Source organism: Labeo rohita, chromosome 20 (assembly GCF_022985175.1).
Source record: "Labeo rohita strain BAU-BD-2019 chromosome 20, IGBB_LRoh.1.0, whole genome shotgun sequence".
In the NCBI taxonomy this organism is placed as follows: domain Eukaryota; kingdom Metazoa; phylum Chordata; class Actinopteri; order Cypriniformes; family Cyprinidae; genus Labeo; species Labeo rohita.
In genome coordinates, this window is record NC_066888.1 from 13,605,020 (window position 1) to 13,619,937 (window position 14,918).

Here is a 14,918-nt window from a genome sequence, read left to right on the forward strand (position 1 = left end):
TTAAAATTATGAGAATTCTTAGCAATTAAGAGATTAAAGTTATAATATTTTGAGAGCATATTCTAGCCTATTGCGCATGCAAATTGTCTGGATTGGGAGCACTGGGAGAAATTCCAAAGCCTCAGCTTTCAAATTCTGTCAGTTTTATAGTGAAATACAGTATGTCTTACAATAATGTGTTTTTCACGCTCTTTAAATGTGCAAAATATTTCGACTTTATTCTCAAAACATTTCGACTTTATTCTTGTAATATTTTGACTTCATTCTTGAAATATTTTGACTTTTGCATCTCGGTCTAATCTTAGTTTCCTGTTTATTTGTTAATGTGGCAATAAAAGCAGCAAAACGAGTGTTTTGTACAGCTAAAAATACCTGGATGCGGATGAGACCGGAAGCCAGACACATTAAATTTACTCTTTCGGGGAAAATTAAGGTGGATTGATTTTGTAATTTCTGGCAACTAAGCATTAAAGACCAGCTGTAATACAGATTTGTTGTAGACAATGTTTATTTTTTTTTTAAACACAGAACAAAAGTTTAATTTGTAAAATGTTTTCAAAATGATCTTTCTGTACACGTCTTTGTGTTCTACCTTTCAGTGCATATGTAACTGTGTCTTATTTACACAGAGGTGTATTAAAATGTTTTCATGTGCATTTCTAAATGTGTTTTTGTTTTGGGCTTTGGAAATATGAAGTTTTAATTCATACCATATAAAATTTAAAAACAAGACCACAATCTCTAAATAGCAGCCATCCATTATATCACCACAAACTGTGGCTGAAGTTAATCTTTTTCAGATTCAAACTTTAATGAGTGCATAAATCTAAAAATATTTCAAAAAGTGGTCAGTGATTTACATTCAAGCTCATACAATGATTGACATTTTTCTTTACAGCATTGTGACAAAAAAAGGGACAAAAATTAGATCACATCCAACTCAGTATGGCTCTCAAAGGGGAATAAATAGTATAAAATCAATTATATAAATACAACCATTAAAATATTGCTTGGACAAAAGTGAGGTGCTTCGCATGTTCCAGTCAAGGGTCATGAAAGTGGCTCTGTTGATTGACTGTGAGAACTCATGTGGGAGGAGGACCGTTGGTGTAGCGTAACATGGGGTGGAAAGAGCGGGCGAAATTGTTGGAAAAGGTGCAACTGTAGTCGTCTTCAGAAAGCGGGACCAAGCAGGCCAGAACTAACAGCAGGAGGAACAAGAGATGCAGAGGGAAAGCCGCTCGCAGAACCCGATAGAAGAAGGAACGCTGAGGTGACGGCTCACGCTTTGTCCTGAAACAGAAAGGAAACGTTTTACTGCAAGTCTTATCAAATCTTATTTCCTTTAAAACATGTTATGTATATGCATTTTTTGCTTGTATAGAATATATTTTTATAACACCCTGGACCACAAAACCACTCTTGGGTAGCATGGATATATTTGTAGCAATAGCCAAAAATACATCGTATGGGTCAAAATTTTCCATTTTTCTTTTAGGTTAAAAATCACTAGGATATTAAGTAAAGATCATGTTCCATGAAGATATTTTGTAAATTTTCAACTGTAAATATATAAAACACCCTCAGATTCCAGATTTTCTAATAGCTCCATCTCTGCCAAATATTGTCCTATCCTAACAAACCATACATCAATGGAAATCTTATTTATTCAGATTATGTATAAATCTCAATTTCAAAAATTTAGGACTGGTTTTGTGGTCCAGGGTGACATATTCTATACTAAGTAATATACCAAAAATAAATGCATAAAATAATAATAAATATGGTTCAAGTGTGTGCAACTGTACCGAGAGTGTTGTGCAGATTTCATGTCTCCTGAAGCTTCAGCGTTGGACTCCTGCGAACACATGACATACAAGTTCAGCACCTCACCAAAAATCAAAATATTATGACCAATACTTTTAATTTCAAAGACTGACAGAGAACAGAAGAAGGTGTTGAATAAAATTATATTTTTTGTTTGCTTTTTGTGCACAAAGAATTCTTGTAGCTTCACAACATTATTTTAATGATGACTTTCTGGGCCTTGAATGCGTCAGTTACATTAATGGATTTCATCAAAAATATCTTGAAGCCAACACGGAAGTGACTAAAACTGCAATTCATCGACTGGCCGCTAGAGACTGGCTGCAAAAGGGAGTCAATCCCATAGACTCCCCATGTTAAAATGCCCAACTTAACAGCAGAAAAAATATGTTTACAGCCAGGTACAAAAAGTGGTTTTGGTCTATATAGCTAATTTTGTCCTTCATGTCAACTGTGAGGGGGTTAATTTTTTTTATAACTCATCCGTTTAAATTATATTACGCCTTAAATTTCTGCATAATTTAGGGCATGGCCACTTGAGTGACAGGTGGATTGCCGCTGCTGTCACCACCGTCGCGCTAGACGGGCGTGGTTTCAGCAACCAGCTCCACCCACGTCCCGCCTCTGTGCCCATTTTCGATTATCCGGGATTGACGCGCAGTGACGCGATTCCAAGATGGCGACGGCCGACTCCCGTCCTCCAAGAGCTTCAAAAATGCTCTTCAGAAACCTATGGGTGACGTCACGGACATTACGTCCATATTTTTTTTGCAGTCTATGGTGTAGACGAGGATCATTTTCATTTTAAAATGCCGTTTGAAAATGCACTAGTGTAAACAGGGCCTAACAGTTCAAAATCAAGAGCTCCAACTCATGTTCTTAACTAAGAAAACAGAAAAAGTGAATTGATGTGAACTTCAAATTAATATCCAACAGGTATATTATTTTGCTTTAAACTACAGTACGGAAATTACAATGCTTCTTTCCTAATTTCTACACTTGAAAGAGATGTTTTGAATTTGGACTGCAGTAACGTTCCCCATTTAAACCGCTCACTGTCAGCAATTCATACTGCACTTTTAAGCTTTTATTTTAACGGAAACGGCAGTAGAGCTTTTATTTTGAAGGAAAACTTCAGTGAAAATTGACTTCTCACTACAAATCTAGTGAAATGCTGTAATCATCTGCTGCAAAAATAAAGCATAACTGGTGGTCATTGCATTCAGAAATGCATGCTAAACTCACAACATGCAATAAACAAGTTCATTGCATTCATTTACAGTAAACTGAGCCAGTCTGAGGCGTGGAAAAACCAGATCACAAGCTGATCACCTTAACGAGGTGTGCACCTCGCTTAAAACGTGCAGCGAAAACAGGCTTGATGGAGGGATTAAACCATATTGTGCTTTCGGTTTTAGTTTGTGAGACCTTTAATGTCAGAAGTAGTTTAAATTTTTAAAACTATCGTTTCATATCATCCAGACAGATATTGATAATATCGTTACATCCCTAATCCGTAGTAGAAGTGAGCTTCCCTTTTATTTTTTGACTCTTTGTGGTGTAAATGACTGAAGAATGGCTTGCAGAACGCTCTTACCAATCTCTCCTCAATCGTCTGGAGATCCTGGTCGACTTGTCGTGACAGTAGTCGTAGTTTGCTTCCAATGACATGGAGTTTTTCCCTGGCTTCAGTACTGTCTTCCCCACCAGCCTCAGGGAGCAACTCGGAGACGATCTCCTGCAGGGAGCTCACTTGCTTCTGCCTGCCCTGCAGCTCCTCTGCCAGATCCTGCCAGCAGGGGGTGCAAAACATGAGCTCACCACACAAATAACACCATAAACTTGAAGCATTATCCATATATAAGCTGATGTTATTCTGGTTTGGGTTTCTCTGACTCACCTTTAGGGTGTTTTTGTGTTCCTGAAGCATGGTGGACTGCACAGAAGGGTCGTTCATGTTCACTGTGTAGCGTCTGCTCTCTGCATGGGCCAGCCATAGCAGTTGAGAGTGGACCATCTCGTGGAACTCCTACATGAGGGGAGATGATCAGTTTCCAATATACCTTCGATCTTTCCACTGAGGTTTAATGTATGACAGATCTCTTACCTGACAGCGTCCTAGGGTAGTGCGTAGACTGTCCTCCCATCCCTCTAGTCCCTCACAAGCTTCTGTCCAGCGGCAATTCATGCTGCGCATGCCCTCTTGAAGCTCAGGTGCTCCTCCTGTAGCCCCCTGCTGCAGCTCTCGCCCACCCAGGTTCAGAGACAGCATCATGGTCTTATAGCGAGCAAATGTCTTCTGCATTTCCTGTGTAATGTGGAACAAAGAGTATGAAGACAATATCTTTTTCCTTTCCAGTGTCTCTGTGTTAATAATCTAAAAGATTTAACGTAGACGTTTAGATCTTTAACTGTGATGCTTACTTTAAGTTGTTTGACCCTCTCTTCTAAGATCACAACACTGACAGCTGTCTCAGGCTTCTGCAGTCTGTCCAGCTCAGGGATGACACGATCCAGCCAGGAAGTGATGTCGTGCAGGTCAGAGGTCAGCTGCTGGGGGTCTCTGGAGCTGCACTGCTCTTTACTCACTGCTTGAGCCTGCAGCAGCTCCCAGCGCTCAATCACTCCTGTGGAGAACAGAGGACAAGTCCATAAAGTGAAAAAAACAAAACAAAAAAACATCTATACGTAAATCCATCCATTCTTATGTCTATCCATCCACCAATCCATCCTTTCATTTGTCTAACCCATCTACTCATTTTCAAACAAATCTATCCATGTATATATCTATCCATGCATTCATCCGTTTGTCTATCCAATTATTTATCATCAGTGCATTCATAAGTTTGTTTGTCCTCCGATCCACTAATCCATCTATACCCAAATTACCTTTCCATGCATCCTTCAGCTTAACCATCCACCAACTATCCATTCCTTCCTCCCTCCCTCCATCCATCCATCACTAACTATTCTTCCATCTGTTTATCCACCAATTAATCTGTCTACACATCTTCTACCCAATTGTTCCTACATTTGTCTAAGCAAATATCCTTCCATAAATTCAACCAGCAATTTGTTTTTTCACCTATCTATTCATTTATCTATACCCAGCTATCTTTCCATCCATCAATCCATCTTTTAATTTAACCATCCACCTATCCAACTATCCATTTAGCCAACTATTAATCCATCTATCCATCCCTTCATTTCTCTAACCACCTATCTACTGATTCATCCATTTATCTATTTTTACAACCAATCCATCCTTCCGTCTGCACATCTACCCAACCATTCCTTCATTTGTCTATGAAACTATCTATCCATCAGTTCACCCTTCAGTTTGTTTTTCCACCAATTCTCTCATCCATCCCTCCATTTCTCCATGTCTGTCCAACCATCTCTTCATTAGTTCATAAGTTTATCTACCTATTCATCTGTTTTTTTTTTTTACCTATTTACAATCCATCCATCCATTCTATTTATCCACCTATCCTCACCCATCTACTGAGCTATGCATCCATTCATCCATCTACCCAACTATTCATATATCCATTTACAACTTACCTTTCATATCCATCCATCCATCATCCCACTCATCGATTTTTCCATTCATCTATCCAACTACCTATACATGATTTTGTTAACCTATTCAACTATGTATCCATCCACTCATCCACTCATCCATTCATCCACCTTTCGATTTAACCATCCTCCTACCATATTCATCCGTTTAGCCACCGATCTATCCATCCACCCACCTATCCCTTCATTTGTATAACCACCTATCCATTCATCTATTTACTTCACTATTCTTCCATCCATTTATCCACCAATTTACTCGTCAATCCCTCCATCCCACTATTTTTTACATTAATCTACCCAACTGTCTATGCATCACTTCACACTTCACACTTCAAAAAAAAAAATCTGTCATAAAAAATATGTTTTTTGAGGAAAACATTTCAGGATTCCTTTCCATATAATGGACTTGTATGGTGCCCCTGAGTTTGAACTTTCAAAATGCAGTTTAAATGCAGCTTCAAAGGGCTCTAAACGATCTGTTTTCTAAAAGAATTTACTATTTATATACTTTTCAACCTCAAATGCTCGTCTTGTCTAGGTCTGCGTGAACTCTGTTTTTTTCTGGTTTAAAACAGTTAGAGTAAATCGAAAAACTCCAATCTCATTTGTTCCTCCAACTTCAAAATCGTCCTAAATTGCTGCAGAAGTACCGACCCAGTGTTTGCAAAGTGAACATGCAAAGAAAATCAAAAGCACTTTACAAAAAAGGTAAAAGACTGATGTAAGACGATTTTGAAGTTGGAGAAGAAAATGAGATGGGAGTTTTTCAACATACCCTAACTGTATTTAACCTACACAAGATGAGCGTCTGCGGTTAAAAAGTATGTAAATTGTCTTTTTTTTTAGGAAATAACCAATTATTTCGCTAGATAAGACCCTTTTTTAAACTGAAAAGAAACGCTGAAATTTCTTCCTCAAAAAACTATTTCTTTATGACTGAAGACAGAAAGACATGAACATCTTGGATGACAAGGGGGTGAATACATTATCTGTAAATTTTTGTTCTGGAAGTGAACTAATCCTTAAACCCATCTTTCCAAATATGTATCCATTCACTCATCCATCCATCCACCTTTCAACTTAACCATCCAACTACCTATCCATCCGTTTAGCCACAATTCTATCCATCCATCCAACTATCAATTTATCCACCTATCTTCAACCATCTACCCAGCTATCTTCCCATTCATCTATCTACCCATCCATGAGGTGGCATGAAAATGTAATGTGCTATTTTTGATTAATAAGAAGGCTTTATGCTTTTAGACTCGTCTAAATAAAATGGCAAGTAGTCCCTTGTACATGTGATCTGCGTCAGTGCATGTACCCGACTATCTGTGAAGAGTCTTATTACGTGACTCACTCCGAAAGAGTACCAGACAGACATCCTCATGTTCTTCTGTGCTGGATAAAGTGTCTGTACCTGACTGTTTGTCTGCAGTGTTCAGGCCAGTGAGGCCCTGTTCCTCCTGCTGTTCCTCATCATCCAGGATCATAGAAACCCTTTTCACACTCTTAATGCTGCCACTGCACTCAGACATCAGCTGCACCTGCACAGACACGACACACATGCACCATTACAATCAACTTATGCTGTCAAAGTCTGCCTGAGGAAGACAACATGCAAATTGGGTGTTTGTGAAAGTGCCAGATTAAGAAGGAAGGGGTATATACTCACATAGCCTTGTTTAAAAGGAGTGCTGGTGTGTGTAGGTGAGGAGGAATCCAGCTGGAAGGCTTTCCTTTCAGGTGTGTTTTGAAAGTGCCAGTTCTGTCCTGTGAGTGTGTGAGGGAGGGAGAGAGAGGTTTAACTCAATGCTCAAAACAGGCTACTTTATTAGGGCCGTGCTGACAAATCGATACAAGAAGTGGAATTATTTAGCTTCTGCAGGGATCATAAGGAATCAAATTTTCCTTGATCTTTTGAGGTGATGTGTATTATGGAAAACAGAAGCTTACATTTTTGGCCTAGTGAAAAAAACATTTATTCACACTGATCCACAAAAAATGACTTTTATACTTTGTGACACTCCAGAAATAATTGCATTTGCACATGACGGCCTACATTTACAAAAAAAACACAATTATAAGTGGATTTAAGGAGTTCATGTTAAAAACAAAAGCATCAAACAAACATGTCATGCACACTTCTCCAGTAATGAGCGAAGCTTCAAAAGGGTGCCGTTTAGATAAATGAATGTTATTATCTTCTGCGTGAGCATGAAAGCTTTGGAGGGGGATGAGCAGGTGCACTGAGCTGTACGAGAGGAGGGACACAACCTTTCTGTGCCCTCTCTTACACTCCCTGAGATCCCTGGACATGCCCGGCTCTCAACTCTCCTCTTTACCAGCAGAATCTCCCCACAAGCCCAAGTCTTTCATGATAAGAGCACATAGCAGAGCAGGGTAAGGGGAGGATGCTTGCATCGTTTGATTTAAGAGAGAAAGTTCTGCACTGAAAGGAAAAATACCAGGCCTTTGATGATACAGCAAATCATGTCTATTTATAAGTGTAACGACAGTGATGTGGGAACAAGACAGGATGGAGAGAGAGAGAGAAAATAATGTGGAAAAGAGTGAGGACAAGCGGGGAGGTGTGGGACTGGACAGATGCGAGTCCAGCAAAACAAGGTAATAAGATTTTGCAGTAGTGCCAAGTGCAAAGTGCACATAAAAGGGACATGGAGGCCTACCTAAAGGCTCTCCAAAAGACTTCTCTGTCACCTCAGATGAGAATTCTGGGATTTCTGTGACCTCTAAATCTGGAGGGAGAGAAAAATGAGTGGCTAAACCAACCAGCAGTCAGAGTTCTGGAAAAATCTCAGCCTCGGACGACATGCCAATGCCAATAGAACTGGCAAGAGCTGGTTAAAATAGTCAGTTGCTAACAATATATGATGGCTAACAATGTATTTTAGTTATATCAGACTCCAGATTTAGGTTTATGGGGAAAAAAAAAAAAAAAGAAAAAGGAAAAAAAAAAATCTGCCTTTTTTCTGTCAAAGCTGGCAATTTGCGGCTCAAACAAGTTATGTAAAAACTAGGGCTGTCAGTTTAACGCATTAACTTAATTATAAAAAAAGGCAATTAAAATATTTTAACGCAGTTAACGCGCTGACCCCGCCCCTAGATCTGTACGTCATCTTATATTTCATATAGCTGAGTGTTGACAAATATGATGCTTCATAAATGCAGTTATGCTCTAAAATTCAAGGTATTGGTGCAAAAAATTTTCCTGTTTGTGTTTTGTCTCCTATTTATATAAATCACACAATATCACATGGGCAGCAAGAGCAATATGACACGAGTGTTGATTTTGTCCCGATCTGTCACAAGCTTAAATGTGATTTTATAAAACAGATCAGTAAATAAGCTGACATTGTGATATTTTAAACAAAATATTGTGTTTTTGCTCAATTTTGCAGAGAACATATTACCTTCGAAGCCACAGCAAATTGTTGCACATCTCAGTGGTGTTTAGTTCCTGAATGAATCCACGTTTTGAACGAATTGTGTGAATCAATGATTCAAAGGTCCATTTATAAGGAGAGCCAGTTTCTTTGAACGAACGAACGAACGAATGACTCAAAGACAATTATCACCACCTGCTGGCAGATTTAGTTTCTTATTTAGAGTATCATTTAATTAAAATAATAATAATAATAATAATAATTATAACAATAATAAGAGTAAAGGGATAGTTCACCCCCCAAAAATGTAATTCTGTCGTCATTTGTTGTTTTAAACCTTTCTTTTGTGGAACTGAAAATAAGGTATTTTGAAGACTGTTGGTACCAAAGCATTTTTTGTTTACCAATGACTTTCAATGTATAAACAAAAAATACTGAGATGTTTCTCAAATGATCTTCTTTTATGTTCCATAATTTATGTTAAGCCGTCGAAGCCTAAATGTTTATGTGTAATAAATTCTGTTAAATCAAATATTTCTTTCTGAAGCCACAATTTGTAACGTCTACTTGATACTTTCTCATTTAACACAAAAATAGCTTTAAACAGGGTATTTTCAGTCAAACTCATTATTAGATTAACTAATTACATGATGATTTTAATCGACTGACAGCCCTAGTAAAAACTGTGGTCACATTACCAAAATTTCAGTGAAATTTTGCAGATAAAAAGGTCAATTTTCTGCTGTCAACAATGTTGTGATGCATGAAGCACAACTCACACAGAAGTTACTTTCAAACCAAGCAGCTTTCTGTTGATCAGTATGATGAAAACATGTGACCAGATTTAACCTGCATGAGAAAATCGTTCACATACAAGCAGAATTCCAAAAGACGTGGATTCCTATTGAAATTACTGGATGCTGGATTACTGAATGCCAGGATGTCATGGTACTCTTGTGAACACATGACAAAGACTTGCATGGTTATTTTGGTTCTCTTTGCACACAAAAAAAAAATTCTCATAACTTCTTAATATAATAGCTTATGGATTTCATCAAAAATATTTTAATTTGTGTTGAAGATGAACAAAGATCTTACAGGCTTAGAATGACATGAGGTAATTCATTTTTGGGTGAACTATCCTTTTAAAACTGCTGAGATCTTCATCTTCCGCACACTGCAGGGCTTGAGCAATCAAAACATATTTATTTATAAATATTTATCAATATTTATTTACCTGACAGGGCAGAGAAGAAGGCAGCATCCTCTTCCTCATCGTGTGAAGAAGAGCCGCCAACGTCCCCAGTGTGGTCCCACTCCAGAGGGATGGAATCCACGCTGACAGGGGTTTCACGGCCTGAGCGCTCCTGAGGTGGTGATAACAGGCACATGGAGGGCTGGCTGGAGGAGGGGGTGCCCTGTGTACCTCTGGACTGTTCACCATCAAAGACGTCCAGCTGCTCCTGCAGCTGCTTCAAAAAGAAAACACTGTCATTCATACATTCAAACTCTTATAACATGGCCCATACGCAAAGTTATTTGCACAATTTTGCCACATTTGTCACTGTAAAAAGAAGTGTACTGAAATATACACTTTGGGGATTTTTTTGTAATGTTTTAGAAAGAAGTCTCTGAGAAACATTCAACGAATGTAAAGAAAAGCGAGCATTTATAATACCGGGCGGAGACTGGTGAGGCGCTGGTGGAATCCGGCCACTCTGCCGAAGACCTCTTGACAGTACGTGTGCAGTTCCTCTAACTCATCTTCTATCTCAACAGCATCTTGAGGACAGCTCCTCTGGATCAGACCCTCCCCAAACACGATCAGAGCATCAATCTTATTGGTGTTCAGAGTGATCTCCTTCTTAAAACTCTAAAGGGAAAGAATATGAAAGTGCACTTAAATTTTGCTGAAATTCTGTCATCATTTATACTCTTTATTTATTACTGAATGACTGAATTTAAAGAAAACCCTCTTTATTAACCTTCAGCTGTTTTATCTTGTCTTGGAGATGGCTCTCTGTGAAGTTCTCCACATTGGTCAGCTGGAGGTCTATCTCAGTCAGCCAGACGAGGAGGCCCTTACGGGTTCCCTCAAACTCTTCTCTCTGGCTTGTGAAATGCTAAATGAGGAAAAAAGAGTGGGAGAGGTTTGTTTACGCACTCAAGTAAACAAAAGTGCACAGTAAACAGTGTGTCTGTGTCCTCACTCTGAGTCTGCGCAGTATTGCAGCCACTCTTCTCTGGAGCGCGTCCCACCGCTGGTTCCCCTGATGCACCATGGCTCTGAGTCTGCTGGCTGCATCGGCGCGGTTTTCCCGTGCCAGTCGTCTGTACTGGTTATTAATAACCTCCAGGTGGGTCAGACTCTCATGTACCTGCTTTTGGAAAACCTAAAACGATAAATCAAAACTATGACCACAAAAACACATTTCAGAACTGCTGTAACTGTACACTCTGTTCAATTAAAGCTAAAGGATATTCTATGTCTAAATCTCTTTAACACTCCATTTCCATGTAAAGAGTGAGTGTTTTTAACATTAGAAACATTTCATAAGTCATGCTTGAATGACTAAAACATTCAGTAAATGAAAAACTGCTGACAAATATGATATTCTCATAAAGGGAAATTAAAACTTGTATGGTGTAACATAACAAATTTGTCTCTTACTGAAATATGTAGTAGAAAATCCATTAAAGATTTACATTATTTTAAAAATCCACATTGTTTTATACATATTTTATGTCATCATTTTAACAGGTGCTAACTGTTGCTATTTTCTACACAACATGGAAAATAAAATAGTGATATGACACCACATTGTGCGGCTTTTGGTTGTATCTGTCAGTCGAAGGGCAACAAGAGAAGTGATGTTAAGTCATCACTGCTTTCCTAGTGATAAGAAGAGGAGAAAAGAATGGGAAGATGTGTGTGGGCAAAAAAAAAAAAACTTCCTAAAAGACCCGCATTTAGCCCTGATGCCATTGAGGCTTTTAGTAGACCACAGCTACTAAAAAGTGCTTACAAACGGCAGAGACAAGAAACGCTAGATGCCACCCCGGCAGGATGTAAACATGCCGCTGCTCGTCATGACACTGCAGCCACTAAAGGAGTTTCTCAGCTTGGATTTCACTTGATATCCGGAGGCGTTTAGAGCCCTTGTGGGAAAAAAACAATGGTACGGCATTTGGTTTAAGCCTACGCTTTTATCCATCACCACCTGTAAGCTTTCATTAGCTATAGTCATTGTCTCAGTATCTTATTTTCCGTATTGTGTCGCGGTAAAAATAGCAACAGGAAGCGGCAGGAGCTCACAGAGTGCAACCATTTAATCAAAATAATGGAACTCCCCACAGACCAAAATATGTATTAAACAATGCAGATTTTTTTAAAATAACGTAAATCCTTCATGGGTTTTCCACTACATATTTCAGTTAGAGACATCATTTATGTTATATTAAGCCATACAAATACTTAATACCCAGCATTCCCTTTAACTGTACTGATCATGTTCCTAAACATTTGACTTGCACTAAATGATACAAACATGATAGTCCAGTAGCACAGCCATTCAAAGGCTTAGGATTTTGCTGGAGTCAAACCTCATATTTCTGGAGTTCCTCTTTGGCATCAACATACAGGACGTCTGATGAATTGGGTTCAGCAGTGGAGCGCTCAGCTACATTCAGCCAGTCCTCAAAGGAAGAGTAATCCTCCTGAAACTTGCACCACAGTCTCCATGTCTCCTCAATCCTGCAAACAGACAGGAGTGATTAAAAACAAATAGTCTAATATACATTTACATTTATATAAATTAAACATAATACGCTGTAATACTCAATGTGCAAGTGTGTGTGCACTTACTTTAAAATACTTGTATTTTAATTCATGTTATTCTTATTTACCAAATCAAAACCCATAAACTCAAATGTTTGGTGACATTACAGGGCATTAAAAATAATCAAATTTTATCATGCAAAGTAATCTTCACAGATATCCCTTACTCAGTAGGGAGCTGTGAATGAGAAAGCAGTTTCTTAATCTGGATCCAGAATGAACTGAAACTTCCTTCCCATAAACGGATGCAACAGAATGACTAAACATCTGTGAGCAGTGATGAGAGTGGTGTGTTTGAGACATCTAGATAAATGCTCATACCTCAGCCTCCTCTCCAGAGACAAGGAGCAGATATTTCTCCAGCGCTGGTCCAAGCGCTGCGTGGTCTGCTGGATGGAGTCATTCTCTCCATCGCTGCTGCAGGCATCCTTGTCGTGCAGAAGCACGTCACACAGGGTGAGCACAGATGCCACCCTCTCAGTGTGCTGCTCGATGTCACGCTGCAGGTCCTAAACAAATGCATAAATATGTTAAACCAGCTTTGTATTGTTATAATGTCACTATAATACATACATTTACATAAATGAATAATTTTGTTAAAACTACAGAACAAACTTCACATTTTTTGCAATTCTGTAAGACTGACAGAGAGGTGGTACCCAAATCAGAAGTGCATTATGATGTTAAAGTTTTGATGAAAGGGAACACCGTAGCCCTTTTTCTGATTTAAAAAATATATTTTCATATTTATACTGCACAGACAGCCATGTTTTATTAAAAACTTCTTGTACGCAATGAATTGGCCCTTTAAAGGGGACATCGGATGCAAATGGTATTTGCATATTAATGTGTCTCAGCAGTGTGTGGACACAACCACCCTACAATGATAATCCATTCACTCCTTTTTTTTTAATCCCCAAAAAAACTAAACAGTTTCAGTTATCAAGCCGTTTTGATTTTCTGAGCAGTATGATGTCATATTGCTCAGGCTCCGCCCACGACAGCTGACGGACTGTCCCATATTAACATATTTCTGCCCTCAGCCAGCTGTATGCTGTCCGCCATTTTCTCCATCTCTGAGCAGCTGTAGCGACATCTCTCATGAGATGTAAGACATGTCTCGTAAGCAATGCAGGGGTTTTGTAGTTGGACGTAAAAATGAACAAAAGAATCTTAATTTTCTCACAGCATCAGATGAAGATGCAGTGGATTAGTTTTTGATGGTAATGTGCCACCAAATACACACACACAAAAGAAAGAAATGGAAGAGACATGCACCAAAACGGGTCGCTGTGAACGGAGCTGTTTTTGACAAGGTAAAAAAAAAAGTGTTGTTTTACAAGACAACTGAAGAATTTTAAAAGTATTTTGCAGACAATTCATGAAGCCCCGAAAGAATTATACCAACCCAATGTCATGAAAAAGTCATTGGAAATAATTAATTTCAATTAAAGACAGTCAAATTAATCAATTGTGACCCTGGACCACAAAACCAGTCTTATGTAGTATATTAAGTATATTTGTAGCAATATCCAAAAATACACTGTATTTGATGTTTTTTTATGCCAAAAATCATTAGGATATTAAGTAAAGATCATGTTCGATGAAGACATTTTGTTAAATTCCTACTGTAAATATCTAAAAACGTAATTTTTGTTTAGTAATATGCACTGCTAAGAATTTCATTTGGACAACTTTAAGGGCAATTTTCTCTATTTTGATTTTTTTGCACCCTCAGATTCCAGATTTTCAAATAGTTGTATGCCAAAAATCATTCGGATATTAAATAAAGATTATGTTCCATGAAATTTCCTATTAATTTTCTACCATAAATATAATATGTCAATATATGATTTGTCAATATTTAGATTTTTTTTTTGCATTCCAGATTCCGGATTCCAGATTTTCAAATAGTTGTATCTCGGCCAAATATTGTCCTATCCTAACAAACCATGCATAAATGGAAAGCTTATTTATTCAGCTTTCAATTAAATGGTTGATTAAATGGTCAATTTAATTGATTGGTTTTGTGGTCCAGAGTCACAATTATTAATAATAAATTAATCTTAGGGCTTTTGATTAATTAATGCCCTAAGAAGTATTTTCCAGCAAAAATAAAAAAACATCCCTCAAACTAGATATTCACCTGATACAAAAAAAAACAAAAAAAAAAAAACTGGAATATCTGGAATAAGTTTTGTTGTATTGGCAGAATTTTTCACCTGTTTATGCATTATAAAAAAAATAAAACTCCGCCAGTT

The 14,918-nt window shown here is 38.1% G+C and overlaps 1 protein-coding gene across 4 annotated transcripts in view; it reads right to left on the minus strand.

Moving 5' to 3' along the window:
- Positions 1 to 592: 592 nt before the first annotated feature.
- Positions 593 to 14,918, minus strand: part of LOC127182642 (nesprin-2) — a 121,248-nt gene continuing 106,922 nt past the window's right edge. For 2 of the 4 annotated variants that reach the window (XM_051138039.1, XM_051138038.1), the window contains 15 exons: positions 12,979 to 13,166; positions 12,423 to 12,573; positions 11,030 to 11,212; positions 10,805 to 10,942; positions 10,498 to 10,692; positions 10,057 to 10,291; positions 8,103 to 8,171; positions 7,088 to 7,185; positions 6,833 to 6,959; positions 4,252 to 4,454; positions 3,935 to 4,135; positions 3,728 to 3,856; positions 3,425 to 3,616; positions 1,809 to 1,858; positions 593 to 1,293 (listed from right to left, as the gene is read on the minus strand). In XM_051138039.1, the coding sequence (XP_050993996.1) occupies positions 1,086 to 1,293; positions 1,809 to 1,858; positions 3,425 to 3,616; positions 3,728 to 3,856; positions 3,935 to 4,135; positions 4,252 to 4,454; positions 6,833 to 6,959; positions 7,088 to 7,185; positions 8,103 to 8,171; positions 10,057 to 10,291; positions 10,498 to 10,692; positions 10,805 to 10,942; positions 11,030 to 11,212; positions 12,423 to 12,573; positions 12,979 to 13,166 (2,367 nt within the window). In that variant the 3' untranslated portion in view covers positions 593 to 1,085. The remainder of the gene's footprint in view (positions 1,294 to 1,808; positions 1,859 to 3,424; positions 3,617 to 3,727; positions 3,857 to 3,934; positions 4,136 to 4,251; positions 4,455 to 6,832; positions 6,960 to 7,087; positions 7,186 to 8,102; positions 8,172 to 10,056; positions 10,292 to 10,497; positions 10,693 to 10,804; positions 10,943 to 11,029; positions 11,213 to 12,422; positions 12,574 to 12,978; positions 13,167 to 14,918) is intronic. The other 2 variants (XM_051138041.1, XM_051138040.1) reach the window with 1 other exon arrangement.